Source organism: Myotis nattereri, assembly GCF_964212035.1.
Source record: "Myotis nattereri genome assembly, chromosome: 3".
Taxonomy (NCBI): domain Eukaryota; kingdom Metazoa; phylum Chordata; class Mammalia; order Chiroptera; family Vespertilionidae; genus Myotis; species Myotis nattereri.
In genome coordinates, this window is record NC_138077.1 from 81,929,431 (window position 1) to 81,949,846 (window position 20,416).

The following is a 20,416-nucleotide window of genomic DNA, read 5'->3' on the forward strand; positions in this document are numbered from 1 at the left end:
ATACAGAAGGCCAAGAGGCATATAAAAAAAAAATGCTCAAAATCACTAATCATCAGAGATATGCAAATCAAAACAACAATGAAGTAGCACCTCACACCTATCAGAATGGCTATCATCAACAAACACCAAGTGCTGGCGAGGATGTGGAGAAAAAGGAACCCTCATGCACTGCTGGTGGGAATGCAGACTGGTGCAGCCACTGTGGAGAACAGTTTGGAGTTTCCTCAAAAAACTAAAAATGGAACTCCCATTTGACCCAGTGATCCCACTTTTAGGAATATATCCCAAGAAATCAAACAATCAGAAAGAATATATGCACCCCTGTGTTCATAGCAGCACTATTTACAATAGCTAAGATTTGGAAACAGCCTAAGTGCCCATCAGCAGATGAATGGATTAGAAAACTGTGGTACATCTACACAATGGAATACTAAGCAGCTGTGAAAAAGAAGGAACTCTTACTATTTGCAACAGCATGGATGGGCCTGGAGAGCATTATGCTAAGCAACATAAGTTGGTCAGAGGAGGATAAATATCACTTGATCTTACTCATTTGTGGAATATAATGAAGAACGTAAACTAATGAACAAAAATAGGTATAGAGATATAGAAGCATGAAACAGACTGTGGAATCTCAGAGGGAAGGCAGAGGAGGGTTGGCTGGGGGGGTGGGGCAGCAGGCGGGGAGAGAATGTGTAGAGATCATCCAAAGAACTTGTATGCTTGTAAGCAGGGGGGCGGGAGGGGAGAGGATGGGAAGGGGGGGAGGGAGAGGAAGGGGAGTGAAGGCCTGGCCGGTGGGGGCCAGGGCAGGCTGAGCGAGGTCAATGGGGGCAAGGGAGACATATATAATTCTTTCAACAATAAAGAATAAATAAAATGGCAAACTGTATATGTAAGGTGCCTGGCACAGAGCACCAATGATGGCTACCATTTAATGTGGCTTACTGTGAGCCACATACTGTGCTAAATGCTTTATACATTTACAAAGGTAATCTTTACAGCATTCCTATGGAGTAAAAGTTACTTTGGCCCTATTTTATAAATGTGGAAGTAAAGGATAGAGGTGTTAATTAATTTACCCTAACCTGCACAAGGTAAATGGTGAGCACAGTATTCTAATTCCCCAGTTTGCTTGGTTAGCTATGGTTGTGTAATAAACTACTCAAATCTCTGTGACTTTAAACAATAACCATTTTATTATCTCGCACGATTTTACGGGTTGACTGAACTGAGCAGGGTGATTCTTTGCCCTACAAGATGTCAACTCTAAGTGGTAGGGGGAAGTGCAGTGTCTGAGATGGTTCATCACAAGGCTGGCATTCAGTGCTGACTTGTCTGCTGGGAGCTCAGACAGAGCTGTCACCTGGAGAGCCTCAGCTCTCCTCTTTGTGGTGCTGCTTGCATCCTCATCATGTGGATCGGCTTTGATTAGCAGTGCACACTGGGCTACAGGAAGGAGTTTTGAAAGAGGACAAGCTCCAACGTGCAGACATGTAAGATGCTCTCAGTTGTACCACACGTTAATGTCTCATTGGCCAAGGCTAGTCACATGGACAAGCCCAGAATCATGGGTCCTGGAAGGCCCATTAAGGCCACTAAAGTAGCAGTCCACTGTAATAGCCGTCACCAAATGCACTCTTTTGAGTCCTCCAAACTATCCCGGCTGTGACAAGAACTTGAGTTTCAGACATACAGTCAATTATATATTTAGTAAATTTTTATACTTTTCTGCTTCCAAATATGACATAAAATGTCAATTTTATATAAATGATTTTCAAAAAGATTTCAGTTTTAAAAGAAAAATTCCTCTCAAAGATTTAAGTTATTTTTATGCATTTAAAAATGCCATTCTGTACTGGTTTTTTTTTTGTTTTTGTTTTTGTTTTTTAAATATATTTTATTAATTTTTTACAGAGAGGAAGGGAGAGAGACAGAGAGTCAGAAACATCGATGAGAGAGAAACATCGACCAGCTGCCTCTTGCACATCCCCCACTGGGGATGTGCCCGCAACCCAGGTACATGCCCTTGACCGGAATCGAACCTGGGACCCTTCAGTCCGCAGGCCGACGCTCTATCCACTGAGCCAAACCGGTTTCGGCAGGGTTTTTTAAGTTATAGTTCATTAGTGAATAAAATAAGGAGAAATATAGTTAGGCTTTATGCCCTATTATTATTCAAATAAAAGTGAATATAAGCAATTTTTTTCTTAGAAATATGATTAATTGTGGATTTTTAAGAAGCTTCTTTTCAAAGGAATGGCTTTCATCCCACTATTTCTGTTAAAAATAAGATTTTTATTTCAGATAGTGTAATTCTATCTTCATTTTATGTAAAATTAAAATAATTTAGTCCTAATGGTATTTATCTAGATGGGTTCCACACAGAACTTTATGTTTAAAAGTTTTATTTCAGATATATTATTTCATATTTGTATATATGTAATTTATTTCCAAAAGAAGTATTTTATCTTAATAACCCAAAATATTTAAACTGTTTCTTTTACTAATACTGAAATTTAGGCAGCTTTAGAAAAAGTGAATAGCTTATAGAAATATATATATATATATATATATATATATATATATATTTCTTTACTCTTGATTCATTACTTCAAGTTAAATTAGAAAATGATTTAAAGGTAATAAATACCATTTCAAAGTTGTTTGGTGACCAATGCAAACTCTGACAATGTCATAGCTTAATATCAAGACTTTGAGAAACAATATCAGAAGATGATATCTGAACTAAATTATCCCCTTAATGGCTATAGTAATTAAGATTTTTTAAATAAAAAGAAATGAGATCAATATATAAAAGAAGTAATAAAGGAAATCAGTACTTACTTTTTGTGACAACACCTTCTAGTCGGATGATATTTGGGTGGTCAAACTGACCCATGATACTAGCTTCTCTTAGAAAATCTCTTCTTTGCCGATCCATGTGGCCACCTTTCAAAGTTTTGATGGCAACTGGGATCTCCCTTTTCCCTGGTGTCTTCAAACGCCCACTACAGACTTCTCCAAATTCTCCTTAAAATATGAACAAAAGTAGTTATTTGTTTAAACAGAATAGTTATATTCCGGAAGAGATTGAGTTGTTACGCAGTACCAACTTTTTTTAAATGCAGCAGCTCTCAAGTGTGTCATTTTCACATGGAGAGTTCTTTCTTAAAAATTAAATGTGTAATGACAATATACTTGGTCAGCATCATTTATAATGAATAGCAGAATGCATTTTCATATGTTGTTCCACAGGAACTACCATTAAAGATCCCTGATCTGCTGAGAAATTATGAATAACCCAATAGGCGATGCTAATGTAATTCTATGCAAAAGCAATCACTGCATAATGTTTCCTGTTCCTGTTCTCAATAGTGATATATGGGTCAAATATCTGCTCTATTCGGGGAATTCATCAGGCATACATAGTTGAATTGATCCCACAGGCCATATGCCTTGGCTTCACTGCCATTAGAAATCAATGCTAGGGTCAATTTGTATATGAACAATTTGAAAAGACCATACTAAACTCAAGTATAATAAGTCATTATACAGGGTAACTTATAAGTCACATGTTTGGAATACAGATACAGTAAGTTCAGCAGACAATGACTCTATTGGACAGATTAAATAATAGCCAAATACTTATCATGAATTCACTACATATATATCCAGTGCTAGGGTGCTCTGAATTTCAAAGTATATAACTTGGTCTCTGTTCTCAGAAGTTTATAATCTAGTAAGAGAATCTTATAAACGTAAATGAAACAACTTCAGAACATAAGAACCAATCCCTGAAAGTGCTGTATTAAATAAGAACAGTGAGAGCTGGAAGACTTCCCAGAAGAGGTGGAAGTTTTGCTGGACCTTGAATGATGGTTACCATTTGGACATTCAAGAAAAGCAGCAACATTGCAGACAGGGATTTATGAAGGGAGTGAGGGAAGTGAAGACAAAGATTCAAAGATCAGAAATAGGAAAAAGAATGATGTGGACATTGGCAGTAAGGCTACAAGGCTGATTAGAGGAGTTACTGTAGGAAAGGTCAGAGGCTTTCACAGTACAACACAATAAATTAGATAAAACTTGAAATTCAAGACTTTATATATTTAGGGCCAATTACCTGCATTTACTTAAGAGCATAATGCTTGATCCTCAGTTCATCCTATATAATAAAAGCGTAATATGCAAATTGATTGAAAGGCAGAACGACCAGTCGCTATGACACACACTGACCACCAGGGGGCAGATGCTCAATGCAGGAGCTGCCCCCTGGGGGTCAGTGAGCTCCCACAGAGCAGCAAGCCCGGCTTCTGACTGGTGAGCACAGCAGTGGTGGCAGGAGCCTCTCCCGCCTCTGCTACAGGAGGGTGGTAAGGAGTAAGGGATCCCGGACTGCAAGAACCCTGGACTATGAGAGGGATGTCTGAGAGGGATTGGGCCTAAGCCAGCAGGTGGACATACCCAGAAGGGTCCTGGATTGCGAGAAGTCGCAGGCTGAGCTGAGGGCTCCCCCCCCCGCCCCCCCCCCCCCCGCCCCGTGCACAAATCTCGTGCATTGGGCCCCTAGTTGATATATAAAGTGAAAATAATAATAAAACCTTCCATATGTCTATAATGTCCCTTCCCTTAAGGATGTGGGAAAGATAAAAAGTGAGAATATATGTAAAAGTGCTTCACAACTATGAAGTGCTATTCATGTGCTTTAAGTTATACAAATCTTTGGAGGGGTGAAAGGAATGCCTATCTTCAAGTGGTTTAGTACCTGGCAGGTCTGGCCTATAGTTTTATGCAGTGTAAGTTGAAGTTTGACTATCTAACAAATTAAACTTTTGTACTACTATAGATTTTGATTATCCAAATTTTGTTTAGACCACTTCATTGCAGTCAACTAAATTTTGACTATACATGAAAATTAACTACCTTTTGGTGTAGATACTCATATACATATAAGCCTCATTGGAGAATATGTATTTTTTTTTATTTTAGAGAGAGAGAAGGGAGAGAGAGAGAGAGAGAAACATTGATTGGCTGCCTCCCTAACATGCCTTGACTGGGGATTGATCCCATAACCTAGGTATATGCCTAGGTATATGGATTATTGAACCGGCAACCTTTTTGGTGCACCCAATGCTTCAAGCCACCTAGCCATGGTGATACTTATAATTTTTAAGTGAAAACAAAACAAAACAAAAAACTAGGAAGGAAACAGACCAAAACTTTGCTTACTAAATTATGTATAAACTCATCCATTAGAAATAGAAAGCAGTCTAATAAGAGAGTGTATTTTCTATATATTAAACAAACAAACAAACAAACAAGCAAACAAAAAACACTGACTAGATAGAATGTGGTCTTTAATTTCAGTGTATATGATTTTACAAATCTTGTATCATTTAACATTAAACCAGATTAATCTTTTTTTCACTTATGGTACTTTCAATTGGTATGTTTACAGGAAACGAAGCATAGCATTTGATTTTTTTAAATCCTCACCTGAGAATATTTTTTATTGATTTTCTCAGGGAGAGAAGAAGGGGAGAAAAGGAGAGAAAGAGAGAGAGAGAGAGAGAGAGAGAGAGAGAGAGAGAGAGAGAAGAGAAAAATCAATCAGGTGCCTCCTGTACATGCCCCAACCAGGAATCAAACCTGCAACCTTTTTAGTGTATGGGACTACGCTCAACCAACTGAGCCAGCTGACCAATCTTTCATCTTTATTTGTAATAATGTTTTCAATTTTTAAAAGATTTTTCTCTTGGATATAAAAAATGGCAATTGATAAAAATTTTCAACATTTTTCTATTAAGGCTCTGAACATTGAGAGAAAAAAATGTGCATATGTTGAAGTTAATGCCCAATGCATCCCAGTCTACTAAGATCCTTGACATTTCTTCTCAAATCACTCTAGTGTGTTGTAATACGTATCTAGAACAAAACAAATGTTTTTCTTCTCTTTTTCTTCCATATTGCCTTAATAAATCTGTTAGTACATAGAAAGATTCAGCAGGATTTAAAAACTCTTCACCTCTTAGGACCTCACAATCCAATTGATTTTCTGTTAACTTTTCATAGTAATTCAAATAAAATGTTGGGTATAGTGAAATAAATAGAGAATCCTCTGTTGGTATTTTATCAAGACAGGCAGAGTGGTAATTTTCTTTGGTTTTCTGTTGTCTGAAATTCATGTATCTTATTAACACCAGGCAGGTGTTTTCTTTATGTAAAGCTTTTCATGATAAAGCTGTTATCACACTTATTTCAGTGACACTAAATCTGGTTGCCCAATTAACGATCTGAGACTTCTAGTGCATTCTTAAGGCCAAATCCAACAAATTCAGTCACAGGATGTATTAAAACCCCTATCCACGGTAGACCAGGAAGTATCAGGCATATCAGGCAGAGAGGAAAAAATATTTTAGATTAAATGTATACTTCCAGATGGTGCGAAAGACTGATCTATTATATGATTGTCCTGCACTAAGATCAGAATTATAAGAAATAACTCCTCAATAAGATCTGCTAACATTTATGTATACTGGTTAGTTCATCATTAACTCACTTACTATAGGAATGTGGTGTTAATTACATTTTATTTTATTTTCCAAGACTTTGTCACCATCATTATTAACAAGGTAAATCACTTATACAGTGCTCATCACAAGCAAGGTCTAAAAACTAAATATATATATTTTAATCTCAACAACAAACCTCTAAGGTGGGTACCATTATTATCCTCACTTTACAGATGAGGAAACTGAGGCACATGAACTAAATAACTTGTCCACAGTGGTAGAGGTATAATTTGAACCCAGACAGTCCGGCTCCAGAGTCCTTGTCTATCACCACTATTCTCTGCTGTCTGAGGTGTTTATCATTGTTAATTTTCCTGTTTTGGTATGTTAAATTTCCAATTGGTAACAATGGTGTCTTTAAACCAACTATTGTATAACATTCAAGCACGTCGATGTATATGCACAGGGCACGGAGTGATAAAACCATATATTAGACATTTTTCACTATAAAATAAAAATGGAAACCTAGCTCAAATATGTTGTCTATTAGATGGTCTGGAAAAAAAATCACTGCATTCTATCTAGTTTCAAGTGAGCAAAGAACATTATATCTAGGATCATTGATCTTCTGCCACTGACAGCCCACTCACTGACTAACAATCCCAGTATCTCCCTGGATGGTGGCAAACCTTTTTGGACAAGCAATTTTGTTGTATAACATGTAGTCATAGTAAAATATCAACTAGTATTGGGTTTTCCAGATACAGCCTATATAATCGAACTAAAAGTGTGGGAGGATGGGGGCAGTGATGGACGGCCCCTGTGGAGAACTACCACACCACGATCCCCTGGAGGCTTTCCACAGTTGTACTCCCCATGTTCTAAGGTTCTGGTTTTCCATCACCTCCAACCCCTTGAGAGTCACTGAAGCAAAGAGCCTCACTCTTGATGGTTTTTAAACACATGCCTCCCAGGTGTAATGGGTGTTTCCTTTTCTTCACACTTGCTGCTTCCCTCCTGTGGGAATGCTGCCCACAAGTTTCCTCCTCCCTCTCTTGCCTCCACCCCCCTTTGCCCTTCTCTATGTGGATGGCTTCTTATTATCAGTAAAGGCTACGGTCTGAGGTCCTTCTTGCAGAAAACCTTCTCTGATCAACACATGATTTAATCTCTCACTACCAGCAGGTCCCTCCAAATGAGAAAGAAAAAAATAAATGCTCTACAGTCAGAAGCTGGCCTTGCTCGCCTCTCAGACATCACACCCACCTTCGCAAGGTTACTCTGAGACCATGATGAAATGGGACGGAGCAAGGCCACTGCGTAATTCTGCCTGAGCACAAAGGCAAGGTCACAGTGCCAAAGTACTAAACAGTCCCTCCTCTCTTGGCTAAAATGAGTAACTGCGAATTCTTTGCCAAGTATAACCTCCTCCTTATTTTAATGTCTCTTCCTCTAGATAGGATTAATTAAGATACCAGATACTGTGGTTAAAGTCTTAAAATTAAGGTCCAGTATTACATGCTGCTTTCATATCTAGGGGAAACTAGCAGGGTCTCAAATGGCCTTACCACAGATTCTCCTCCTCCCTACTCTGCTCCCCAGATAAGATCCTCTAGCCAGACAACCCTCCTTATCAAAGTGATCGGATACAGTTCCTCCTTTCCCCCCAGTAGTAGTAGGTTTTACTTTCCTGCCTGCCTGTGGAATGATTCAAACAGGCCAATCACATCCTCCTAAGGGAACAAGGGCACTTCATTCCCTTGATACTATAAAGCTTGCCTTCCATAGCTCCTGGTTGTTCCCAAGTGCAACCGGTGTGTTGCCCTGTGTGGTGTCCTCCCCCTGGACTGAGAGTGTATGTAATTAATAAATATGTCAATCTCATCTGTCTAATGTACGGTGCTGTGCTCTCATCCATCTGATAACCTTATGATGAGAATCCTTCCTTTACCAATAGGTAAGGGGCTAGGAAATGAGGGGAAATAAAAACAGAGGCAATGAAAATAGATACATGATTACAGAATTGCCTTTGCTTTCTAATAGCATTTAATCTAGAACAAACTCCTGCTTCCTAGACACTCTCCCAAATCACCCAACCAAAGCCCAAATCCTACAAAGGTTTCATCTGACACACACGATCATTCCCCATTCTGTATGATTTCCTGGCTGAACCCAGCTTCTTAAACTATAGTGTGTTCCTGGGATCTTTGGCTTGAGAGTATGAGCATAACATACAGGGTGGGGCAAAAGTAGGTTTATAGTTATATCTACTTTCAAATGCAATTATTAATAAATAAATAAATAATTGAAAAACTGTAGCGAGTATGAGAAACAAAGTTTATTCTTCTTTTATTAGAAGTAACCAAGTGCGAAACAGGCATATTTTTTCTGCGACACTAAGTCCCTGAGCTAATAACCATGCGGTGAATGCACAATGAGGAAGTGTTTTATCCAAACAGAGTTCATGACCTTTGTTTGTGGAGCACAGCTCTTCCTCTGAGGCTGAAGGCTCAGCACAGGGGCCACATGGATTTTTAGTAATTAATTTATGTGTGCCATGGGATGAGAAAAATTGAAAATCACTGAAGTCATGAAGGCATGGCCGTGACTATCTCTATTTTATGTTGTGCCTAAACATAAAACAACTCTTTAATATTTGTTGCATGAATGAAATAAATGAATGCGGGGAAAAACCATCAACTCTAGACCCGAAATTGGGAAACCTGTGAGTACAGGTATAGGTTGGAGAATTTTCCAATATGCTAACTTTTTTAAAATTTTCTTTCTTTATGAGCATAGTCTTTTTTTTTATTTATGAGCAGAGTCTCATTTGTTTTCCTTTCATTGTGTACAGTTAAAAGATGCTTCAATATCTTCATTTGATTCATTTCTTTAAAAAAAACTTAACTATGCACAGTCTATTTTCCTTCCTGAGTGTAAAGGCAACAAGGAAAATATTTTTAAGTATCATGTAAAGAAAAAGTTAAAAAACGAGATATAGTAGGAAAACGTAACAGTTTTTTTTTCAGTTTAATTCAGTACTATCGGGATCTATTTGTCTCTTGAGGTATTAAGGCAAATTCCATCATTATTAATGTTATCAGAAGGGTCACCCACCCAATTTTACTCACTCTCTGTCATTCAAGGATGAAATACCAGAATCCTTATGACTAATTCTGTCTGATTTCTTCCTGATGCATAGCATAGCTTCTACAAATGAAAGAGAACAATGTTTTTTAGAGAACTTACAATCTCACATCTTTTGAAATGATATTTGAATGCTTCTGATTCAACTTCACAGAAAGCTTTAACATGATGCAGGATTTCTCATGTTTAACAAGGCTTGTCAGTAGGAGGATTAGACTAAGAGCTAAAAGAGGAGAGGATCTTAGAGGTTAGGGCTTCTATTTCTAGCTTCATTACTATTTTGTTTTGTGGCATTAGAGCAGTGGTTCTCAACCGTGGCTGCACATTAGTATCACCTGGGAATCTTTTTAAAATCCTGATTTCTGGGCCTCATCCTCCAGAAATTCTGTTTCTCTGTTACTAATGTGCAGCCAAGGTTGAGAACCACTGCATTAGAGGAAGTCACAGTACGTTTCCCTGCTTTAGTATCATAGTGGGTGAGTTAAATACTGTACCTACCACCCACCTATTTCTTAAGAGATAAAGATTAATGAGCCCATGCCATCTTGAAGGGGAGAGCGGCTTCTTCTAGGAACTCCTCAGCACCGCTACCCAGACTGGCCTTGGACCCTGCAGCCCCACCAGCCAAAATCCTGCTGCCCTACCCGCAGACATCCACCTCCAAGGGTACACAGTTCCCACAGCAGTATATACAACTTCCCTCTCCTCAGCTGCCGACTTCCGGACACCTCAGTTGCGCCTTCCCATGGTGCAGGCTTTGTGAGCCTACCACCCCACAGGCTGCTCTTGGGTGCTGCTGTGAGCCCCTGCTGGGTGCGCTCTTATCCAAATAAGGTACATGGCCCTGGCAGTAGAAAATCTGAATTCCCCCTTCTGGCTGCCTGCTCACAGACACTGTGGTTGCGCGGCTTCAGCATAAGGGCCCTCTCAGTGCGTGAGTGTGCCAATCTGGCAAAGGGCCCCCGCTGCCTCTGGGAGCCACCACTGGGCACGTGCGAATCCAACCAAGGACGCAAGGCCCCAGCAGCAAAAACTGAGTCTTTGCACTCCACAACAGCCGACCTCTGGACACCATAGTCATGCTTTTACGGTGCATAGGCATCTTGAGCCCACCACTCCAAAGGTGGCTCTTGGGTGCCTCTATGAGCCCCGAGTCTGTGGGGACTCGGTGTGCTTGTACCCAAACAAGGGTGCACAGCCCTGACAGTAGAAATTCAGACTTCCCCCTTCCCAGCTGCCTACCCACAGACACTGTGGTCATGTGGTTTCAGCACAGGCCCGTTGAGGCCACTGCCCCAGTAGGTGAACCCTGGGTGCCTCTGTTAGCTGCCACTCAGTGCACTCGTATCCAACCAAGGATGCAAGGCCCTGGCAGCAGAAGCTCGGACTTCCCCCTCCTCGGCTACTGACCTCCAATCACTGTAGTTGCACCGATCCAGCACACAAGTCTCCTGAGCCCACTGCCCCAGCAGGTGGGCCCTGGGTACTACTCTGAGCTGCCACAAGGCATAACCCTGGCTGCTAGGATCCAGTCCCTGCAGTAGCACCACTCCCGTGTGTGGGCCCCATGAGCTCACTGCCCCAGCCTACAGCTCCTGGGTCCCTCTGTGAGCTGCCACTGGCTGGGCATGTGCCTCTCCAACCAAGGGTGCACGGCTCCCTCAGCAGAAACTGGGACATTCCCCTCCTGGCTACCTACCTCTGGACAGCATGGTGAGTTACTGAGGACTTGCCTCCCTGGACAAGGTCACATTGTTTCAGCCACAGTCTCCAAGATTCCCACATCCCCAGCTGCTAGATCCTGAAACCCCTCGTGATTCAGAGAGGGAAATCACTTTGGCCAGAGTCCCACTGCCTCAACCCCAGACTATGAGACACCTGCTCCCCACTGTCATGGGCTCTGGGACCCTCATAGTGAGTTTCAGAATGACGCTAATCCAGCAAGAGTCACACTACACCAGCCAAAGTCACCGTACCTGAAACTCAGGCCCTGAGACTCCTTCTTCCAAGGCCGTGGACTCTGGGAACTTACAGTGAGCACATACCAGTGATACCTCAGACAGCCTTTTCCACCTGAGCTGGAACCACGATCACATCCAAAACAGCTTGTGCAGTGAAGCTGGGGGTGAGTCACATTGCCAATCTGAGACAAGACTTCATCCACGAAGAAGAAACTAACATTAAAGATCCAACTACATCAAGAGAACCCAAATAACTCAAGTAGGGAGCTCCATTATATAATCAAGCCCAGGCGACCTGAGAGATTGCACCAGTAGTACCACCCCCAAAAGAACCTGGGTAGCAATGCAGTTGGATCTAGGACACAGAAACAATTAAAATGTTAGAGCAAAAAAGGGGAGACAAAAAAAATCCCCAAAAGAAAGAAAAAGAGAATCACCAGAAAGGGAATTGAATGAAATGGAGGCAAGTAACATGTCAGAGAAAGAATTCAGAGTAATGGTTATAAGGATGCTCAAATGGCTGGATGACAAATACACACAACTCAAGGAGAATTACAATGAGCTGAATGATAATGTCAACAACATGAAAAGGAACCAAGAGGAAATGAAGAATGACATAACTTCAATAAAGAGCACAATGGAAGGTTTGAGCAGTAGATCCGCATCAGCAAATTAGAAGACAAGGTAGTAAAAAACATACAACTACAGCAACAACTGGAAAGAAAATTTAAAAAGCAGTAGGAGAGCCTAAGGGAGCTTTGGGACAACACAAAACAAAACCACATCTGCATAATAGGGGACCAGAGGGAGAGGAAGAGAAGCAATGAATAGAAAACCTGTTTGAAGAAATAATGACAGAAAACTTCTTGATGTTGGCAAGAAAAAAAACCACCCAAGTCCAAGAAGCACACAGAGTCTCAAATAAGATGAACCCCAAAAGACCAACAACAAGACACATCATAATTAAATTGGCAAACTTCAACAACAAAGTTAGAATCTTAAAGTCTGCTAGAGAGAGACAGAAAGTTACCTACAAGGGAATTCCCATTAGAATATCAACTGATTTCTCAACAGAAACACATCAAGCCATAAGAGAATGGGATGAAATATACAAAGTGATGCAAAGCAAGGGACTGAATCCAAGAATACTATACCCAGCAAGGCTATCATTCAAAATTGAAGGTGGAATCAGGAGCTTCACAGACAAAAAGGGGCTAAGACAGTTTATTACCACCAAGCCAGAAATGCAAGAAATGCTAATGGGACAGCTGTAAAAAGAAGGAACAGAAAATCAAGAAGGAACACAAATAATAAAGAATAAAAATGGCGACAAACAAGTACTTATCAATAATAACCTTAAATGTAAATGTCTTAAATGCTCCTATCAAAAGACATAGGGTAGCTGAATGGATAAGAAAACATGACCCATATATTTGCTGTCTGCAAAAGACCCACCTCAGAATAAAGGACTCACACAGACTGATAGTGAAGGGATAGAAAATTTTTTTTCAGACACATGGACATGAGAAAGAAGCTGGGGTTGCAATACTTATATCTAACAAAATAGACCTCAAAGTAAAGGCAATAACAAGAGGTAAGGAAGGCCACTTCATAATACTAAAGGGAGCAATTCAATAAGAGGATATAACTCTGGTAAACATATATGCACCCAATACAGAAGCCCCCAAATACATAAAACAACTTCTGGAAGATATCAAGGGAGAGATCAACAGCAATACAGTCATAGTAGGAGACTTTAATACCCCATTAACACCACTGGACAAATACTCTAGACAAAAAAATCAGCAAAGAAAGAGCAATCCTAAATGACTCACTAGATCAGATGGACTTAATTAACATCATCAGAACATTTTACCCCAAAGCTACAGAATATACATTCTTCTCAAGTGCACATGGGACATTTTCAAAGATAGACCACATATTAGGACACAGGCAAATTCTCTTCAAATTCAAGAATCTAGAAATCATAACAAGCATCTTCTCAGATCAATGGCATAAAATTAGAAATTAACTACAATAAAAAAATTAAACACCTGGAGGCTAAATAGCATGCTATTAAACAATGATTAGTTCACCAAAGAGATCATAGAAGAAATAAAAAGCATCCTGGAAACAAATGACAATGAAAACACAACAATCCGACACTATGGGACACAATGAAAGCAGCTCTGAGAGGGAAGTTCATAGCTCTACAGGACTACCTCAAGAAAAAATGGTAATAAATTGTCTAACCTTGCAACTTAAAGAATTAGAAAGAGAACAACAAGAAAAGCCCACATTAACCAGAAGAAAGGAAATAACAAAGATTAGATCAGAAATAAATGACATACAGACCAAAACAAACAAACAAACAAAAACAACAACAATAAAAACAATACAAAAGATCAATGAAATAAAGAACTGGCTCTTGGAAAGGATAAACAAGATTGATGAACCTCTAGCCAGGCTCACCAAGACACAAAGAGAGAGGACCCAAATAAACAAAATCAGAAATGAAAGAGATGATATAACAACTGACTTCACAGATACACAAAGCATTGTAAAAAAATACAACAAACAACTCTGCTCCAACACTCTGGACAACCTCGACGAAATGGACATATTCCTAGAAAAATACAATCTTCAAAAATTCAATAAGGAAGAATAAAAAAACCTGAATAGGCTGATAACTACTGATGAAACTGAAACAGTAATCAAAAACCTCCCATCAAACAAAAGCCCTGGACTGGATGGCGTTACAGGGGAGTTTTACCAAACATTCAAAGAAGAACTAAAACCAATCCTTCTCAGAATATTCCAAATAAATCAAGAGGAAGGCACACTTCCAAGCTATTTCTATGAATCCAGCATTACCCTAATCCCAAAACCAGATAAAGACACTACAAAGAAAGGGAATTACAGGCCAATATCCCTGATGAACATAGATGCTAAAATCCTCAACAAAATTCTAGCAAACTGGATCCAGCATTATATTAGAAAGATCATACACCATGACCAAGTGGAATTTATTCCAGGGATGCAAGGCTGATACAATATCTGCAAATCAATAAGTGTGATACATTACATAAACAAATCCAGAGACAAAAATCACATAATCATATCAATTGATGCAGAAAAGGCATTTGACAAAGTCCAACACCCTTTTCTGATAAAAACACTCAGCAAAGTGGGATTAGAGGGATCATACCTCAACATAATAGAAGCCTTATATGACAAACTTACAGCCAACATCATACTCAATGGGCAAAAACTAAAACCATTCCCCTATGAATAGGAAGAAGACAAGGATGCCCACTCTCACCACTCCTGTTCGACATAGTACTGGAAGTGTTCGCCACAGCAATCAGACAAGAAGAAGAAATGAAAGGTATCCAAATTGGAAAAGAAGAAGTAAAATTATCCTTATTCGCAGATGACATGATACTTTACATAGAAAACCCTAAAGACTCCATAAAAAAATCATTAGATTTAATAAATGAATTTGACAATGTAGGAGGATACAAGATTAACGCCAAGACATCTATAACATTTTTATACACCAATAGTGAACTTACAGAAAGAGAGATTTAAAAAAAATCCCATTTACCATCGCACCAAAAAAATTAAGATACCTAGGAATAAACTTAACTAAGGAGGTAAAAGACTTGTCCTCAGAAAATTACAGGACACTGAAAAAAGAGATAGAGGAAGACATAAACAGATGGAAGAACATACCGTGTTCATGGATTGGTAGAATCAACATAATTAAAATGTCCATACTACCCAAAGCACTCTATAGATTCAATTCCCTCCCTATTAAAATACCAATGGCATATTTCACAGACCTAGAATGAACTCTCCAAAAATTCATTTGAATTAAAAAAAGACCCCAAATAGCTGCAGTAATCCTGAGAAAGAAGAACAAAGTAGGAGGGATCTCAATACCAGATATCAAACTGTATTACAAAGCCACTGTTCTCAAAACTGCCCAGTACTGGCACAAGAACAGAAATATAGGCCAATGGAATAGAATAGAAAACCCAGAAGAAATTGATCCAAACTACTATGCTCAATTAATATTTGACAAAGGAGGCAAGAACATACAATGGAGTTAAAACAGTCTCTTCAATAAATGGTGTTGAGAAAATTGGACAGCTACATGCAAAAAATTAAAAATAAAAATGAAACTAGACCACCAACTTACACCATACACAAAAATAAACTCAAAATGGATAAAGGACTTCAACATAAGATGGGAAACCATAAAAATCTTAGAGTAATTTAGAGGCAGCAAAATAGCAGACCTATGCCAAAGTAATTATCTTCACCAATACAGCTCCTAGGGCAATGGAAACTAAAGAGAAAGTAAACAAAGGGGACTACATAAAAATAAAAGGTTCTTCACAGCAAAAGAAACCATCAATAAAACAACAAGAATTCCCATTGCGTGGGAGAACATATTTCCCAATGTTATCACCAATAAGGGTTTAATCTCCAACATTTACAGGGAACTCAGACAACTTAACAAAAGGAAGATAAACAGCCCAATCAAAAAATGGGTGAAGGACCTAAATAGATACTTTTTGAAAGAGGACATACTAGTAAGGAAGGCCAAGAGACATATGAAAACATGCCCAAAGTCACTAAGCATCAGAGAGATGCAAATCAAAACAACAATGAGAAACCATCTCACACCTGTCAGAATGGTTATCATCAACAAATCAATAAACAACAAGTGTTGGAGAGGATGCGGAGAAAAAGGCACCCTCCTGCACTGCTGGTGGGAATGCAGACTGGTGCAGCCACTGTGGAGAACAGTATGGAGTTTCCTCAAAAAACTAAAAATGGAACTCCCATTTGACCCCGTGATCCCACTTCTAGGAATATATCCCAAGAACCTAGAAACACCAATCAGAAAGGATATATGCATCCCTATGTTCATAGCAGCACAATTCACCATAGCTAAGATGTAGAAACAGCATAAGTGCCCATCAGCAGATGAGTGCATTAAAAAACTGTGGTACTTCTACACAATGGAATATGATGCTACTGTAAAAAGGAAGGATCTCCTACCATTTGCAACAGCATGGATGGAACTGGAGACATTATGCTAAGCAAAATAATTCAGTCAGAGAGAAAAATATCACATGATCTCACACATTTGTGGATTATAATGAACAACATAAACTGATGAACAAAAATAAATCCAGAGACAGAGAAGCATTGATCATATGCTCAAACCTCAGAGGGAAGGTAGGGGAGGGTAAGGGTAATAGGGAGAGATTAACCAAAGGACTTGTATGTATGCATATAAGCCTAACCAATGGACACAGACACCAGGGGATGAAGGCATGAATGGGGGTGGGGCAATTGGGGGATAAGGACACATAGATAATACCTTAATAAATAAATAAAAAAGAGATGAAGATTAATGTACATATATTTGCAAAGCTTTTCGTGTCTTAGAAAAGTTTCATGTAACCACGTAACCACTGAGTCATTAAAAAATATATTGATACCACAGATCACATGTTAAATATGTAATTTACCCTTCATTTCTAGGTTCTCAACATCTAGGCTAGGAAGCAGGATTTCTTTAAGACCTGATAATGAGTTTTTAACATCTTTATCAAAAGATGGGTAAAGGTTTCTTCAGTTAGTGAGCTAAGTAACATATTGTTCATTCACCCCCCCTCCCCTCATACCATATTCCAAATATTAAACAACCTCTTCTTCTTTTTGGGCAAGTATTCACTCTCTTTTGTTAAAACACATTTTCCAAAACAACATTGTCCTCAAGGAAGTTAAAATATCCTCTACATGTTATTTCATAAAGTCCAGCATATTACTTACTTATTGAATACCCTTATTTGTAGTATTTTGACTTTTCAAATTCACTGGTACTTGTTCCTCTAGGACATTTTTAAATTCAGTGTCTCAGCCCCTACCAGATGGCCTCTCAGACCACCTGCTTTCTTGCCTCAGGGCATAGTGAAAGAGCTCCTCTTTAGACTAAAAATATTTACATTTCAAAATTCTCCTGATGTTCTGTCAAAATTGATTCTCTGCCATCAGGGGAATCACATTAGAAATAAAATCTAATTAAAAAAATCTTTCTGACCCAGAAAAACTTACTCAATGTCTTTGCATCTCAGTTTCCTTGCCTATAAAACATAATTCTCGGTTTTGCAGTTACAGGAAGAAAAGTACCTAGCCCTGCTTCTGGTAACTCCTGTTACTGTTACTTGAATGTCCACTTGCTCTTTGGCCAACACCCCCGCACACCCCACTTACACCCTGCAAAATACTCCTAGGACCGGTTCAACCATCTGCCAGCCTCTCCTCCCCAAGTAGGCCATTGAGCATTCAGTACTGGATGGTAGTGTTACCAGAAATGTATGTTTCTTTGCTCAGCTATATCCCCTTTCAGTATACATACTATCTCAGGGTAATGTCTTTTACTACCACCAACTACTTCACTGTCTTTAAACTGTTAAGTTCCAAATCTACACTTTGTAGTTCAAACTCTCTCTTGAAATCCAGACTTCTCATCATCTTCTGTGTTAGTCAGCTTGGGCTGCTGTGAAAAAATACCATTAACTGGGTGGCTTAAACAATAGGATTTTAATCTCTCACTGTTCTGAAGGTGCCAGCTGATTCAGTTCCTGGTTAGCGCCCTCTTCCTGGCTTGCAGACAGCACCTTCTCACTGTGTCCTCACATAGCCTTTCTTTGGTGAGGCCATGGTGGTGGTGGTGGGGCGTGGGGCGGGGGTGGGAAGGGAGAGAGAGAGGTCCTTCTTCCCCTACATAAAGCCACCCATCCTATCAGGTTAGGACCCCACCCTTATGATTTCACTTAACCTTAATTAAACCTGGAGGCCTTATTTCCAAATACAGTCACATTGGGGGTTAAGGCTGTAACATGTGAATTTGGTGGGGAGGGGCGCAATTCAGTCCATCTCCTCTCTTAAAACTGACTTTCCCATCTCTATTTCTTAATTTATTTAGCAGCTTTAATTGAATATTGATTCTCTAAAGATGTTCACATTCTAGTGCACAAAATATGCAAATAAGTTATCTTTTACAGGCATATATAGGTATGCCTGTATAAGGTCCAATTCCTAACTACTGTAATAAAGCAGGTTGTCATCTTTTTGCTAGTGGAGGGTCTTACCTTCGGTTTGCAAGAAGCACAGCACCTGTGACGTGCAATAAAGTGAAGAGCAATAAAATGAGGTGTGCCTGTAAGTGAACAGACTTCCCAGCTGTACTGAGTTAATGATCTTGGCCTGTGAGTGTGTTTTGGTGGGCCCTATGAAATCACAAGGGTTCTTATGAAAGAAAGGCGTGAGGGACAGAGAAGGCCATGGGATGATGGAAGCACAGGCAGGAGAGAGAGATTTGAAGATGCATGCTGCTGGTTTTGAACATGGAGAAGGCGACGCGAGCCAGGGAATGCAGGCAGCCCTAGAAGCTGGAAAAATCAAGGAAAGAGAATCTTCCCTGAAGTGCCGGGATGAATCAGTACTGTCAACACCCCGACTGTAACCACTGAGACTGGGTTTGGATTCCTGACTTCCAGAGCTGTAAAACAATGAATTAGTTGTGTGTTTGTAAGCCACTAATCTGTGATAGTGCACAATGACTCTTAACATGGGGCTTGGGACAGAGTGAGTTTTCAAAGGTTAGTTTCCATTTTAGGCTGGATAATACTCTCCCTCCCGTTAAACATAATTTCTTATTAATCTCCAATGTGACCCTTTTACATTGTTCTATGAAGAGCACTTCTCATACTAGTTGAGACTTACTGTTCATTTATTTCTCCCACTACATTGTGGAAAGTTTGAGCACAGGGATTTCATCTTAGTTTTAATCCCCAGTGTCTATCACAGTGAACACCATGGTAACTAACGTTTACTGAATGCCTGACTGTGCAGAATTCCTCATGATAGACAGCTTTCATCAGCATTTAACTCTCTGTGAAAATATCCAGTAAACATTTTCAAAGTGTTATTTGAGAGGGCAACCATGGAAGAATATCATTTACCCAGTATGTGTGAATTCCTGCAGTAGCACAAATAAAACATTTTGGAATTCAGTCAGGCAATACAAATGATCAGAATTCGAGGTGGAGGGCTTGTGTTTAGACAAGCATGACTAAGAGAAGCTCAGTGGACTGTGAGCTGTAGTGGTCAAAATGTTTTTAAAAATGAAAGAAAAGGCATCTTTCCAAAAACACATAGATAATTACTTCGATGAAAAAAGAAAATGAGGGTCCTGAATTACTATTAAAATGATATTATGAGTCTTTCATAGCAATAAAGACTTTGCATAACTTTAATATGCTAAAGGTTTATAAATAAAATTATAATATTAGATCATTTTATCTTGAAGAAAATATACACAGAAAATCACTAACACATCTTTAAATTAAACCATAATTCAGAACTGTAGACATTTTAATTTCATCTTATATATTCTCAAGGGATAATAGGCAGATGTTCTAATAAAATAAACATTAAAGTTTGCTTATATATTAAAGTGCTATTTTCATTAATGTAAACATTAGTTTAGGTAAAATTTTATTCAGTTAATTTTGTCTTTCAGAAGACATTAATCATATTTTATCTTTTAAAAATTATGCTTCATTATTTTATTAATCAAAAAGATGTTGTTTTTCACTGAGTCCTAGATTGCAATATAAACCACTATTACATGTACTCCTAGGAAGAAAATACTGCTGCCAATGAAACTGTGAATGCTATCAATTATAAAAAAACTAACCTAAATTC

The 20,416-nt window shown here is 39.1% G+C and overlaps 1 protein-coding gene across 3 annotated transcripts in view; it reads right to left on the bottom strand.

Moving 5' to 3' along the window:
* The window catches only part of EPHA6 (EPH receptor A6), a 934,835-nt gene that overhangs the window by 241,551 nt on the left and 672,868 nt on the right, over positions 1 to 20,416 (bottom strand). For all 3 annotated transcript variants that reach the window (XR_013995684.1, XM_081086735.1, XM_081086736.1), the window contains one exon: positions 2,848 to 3,033. Coding sequence is in view for 2 of the 3 variants with exons in the window: in XM_081086735.1 (XP_080942861.1) it covers positions 2,848 to 3,033 (186 nt within the window). In the remaining variant the exon portion in view is untranslated. The remainder of the gene's footprint in view (positions 1 to 2,847; positions 3,034 to 20,416) is intronic.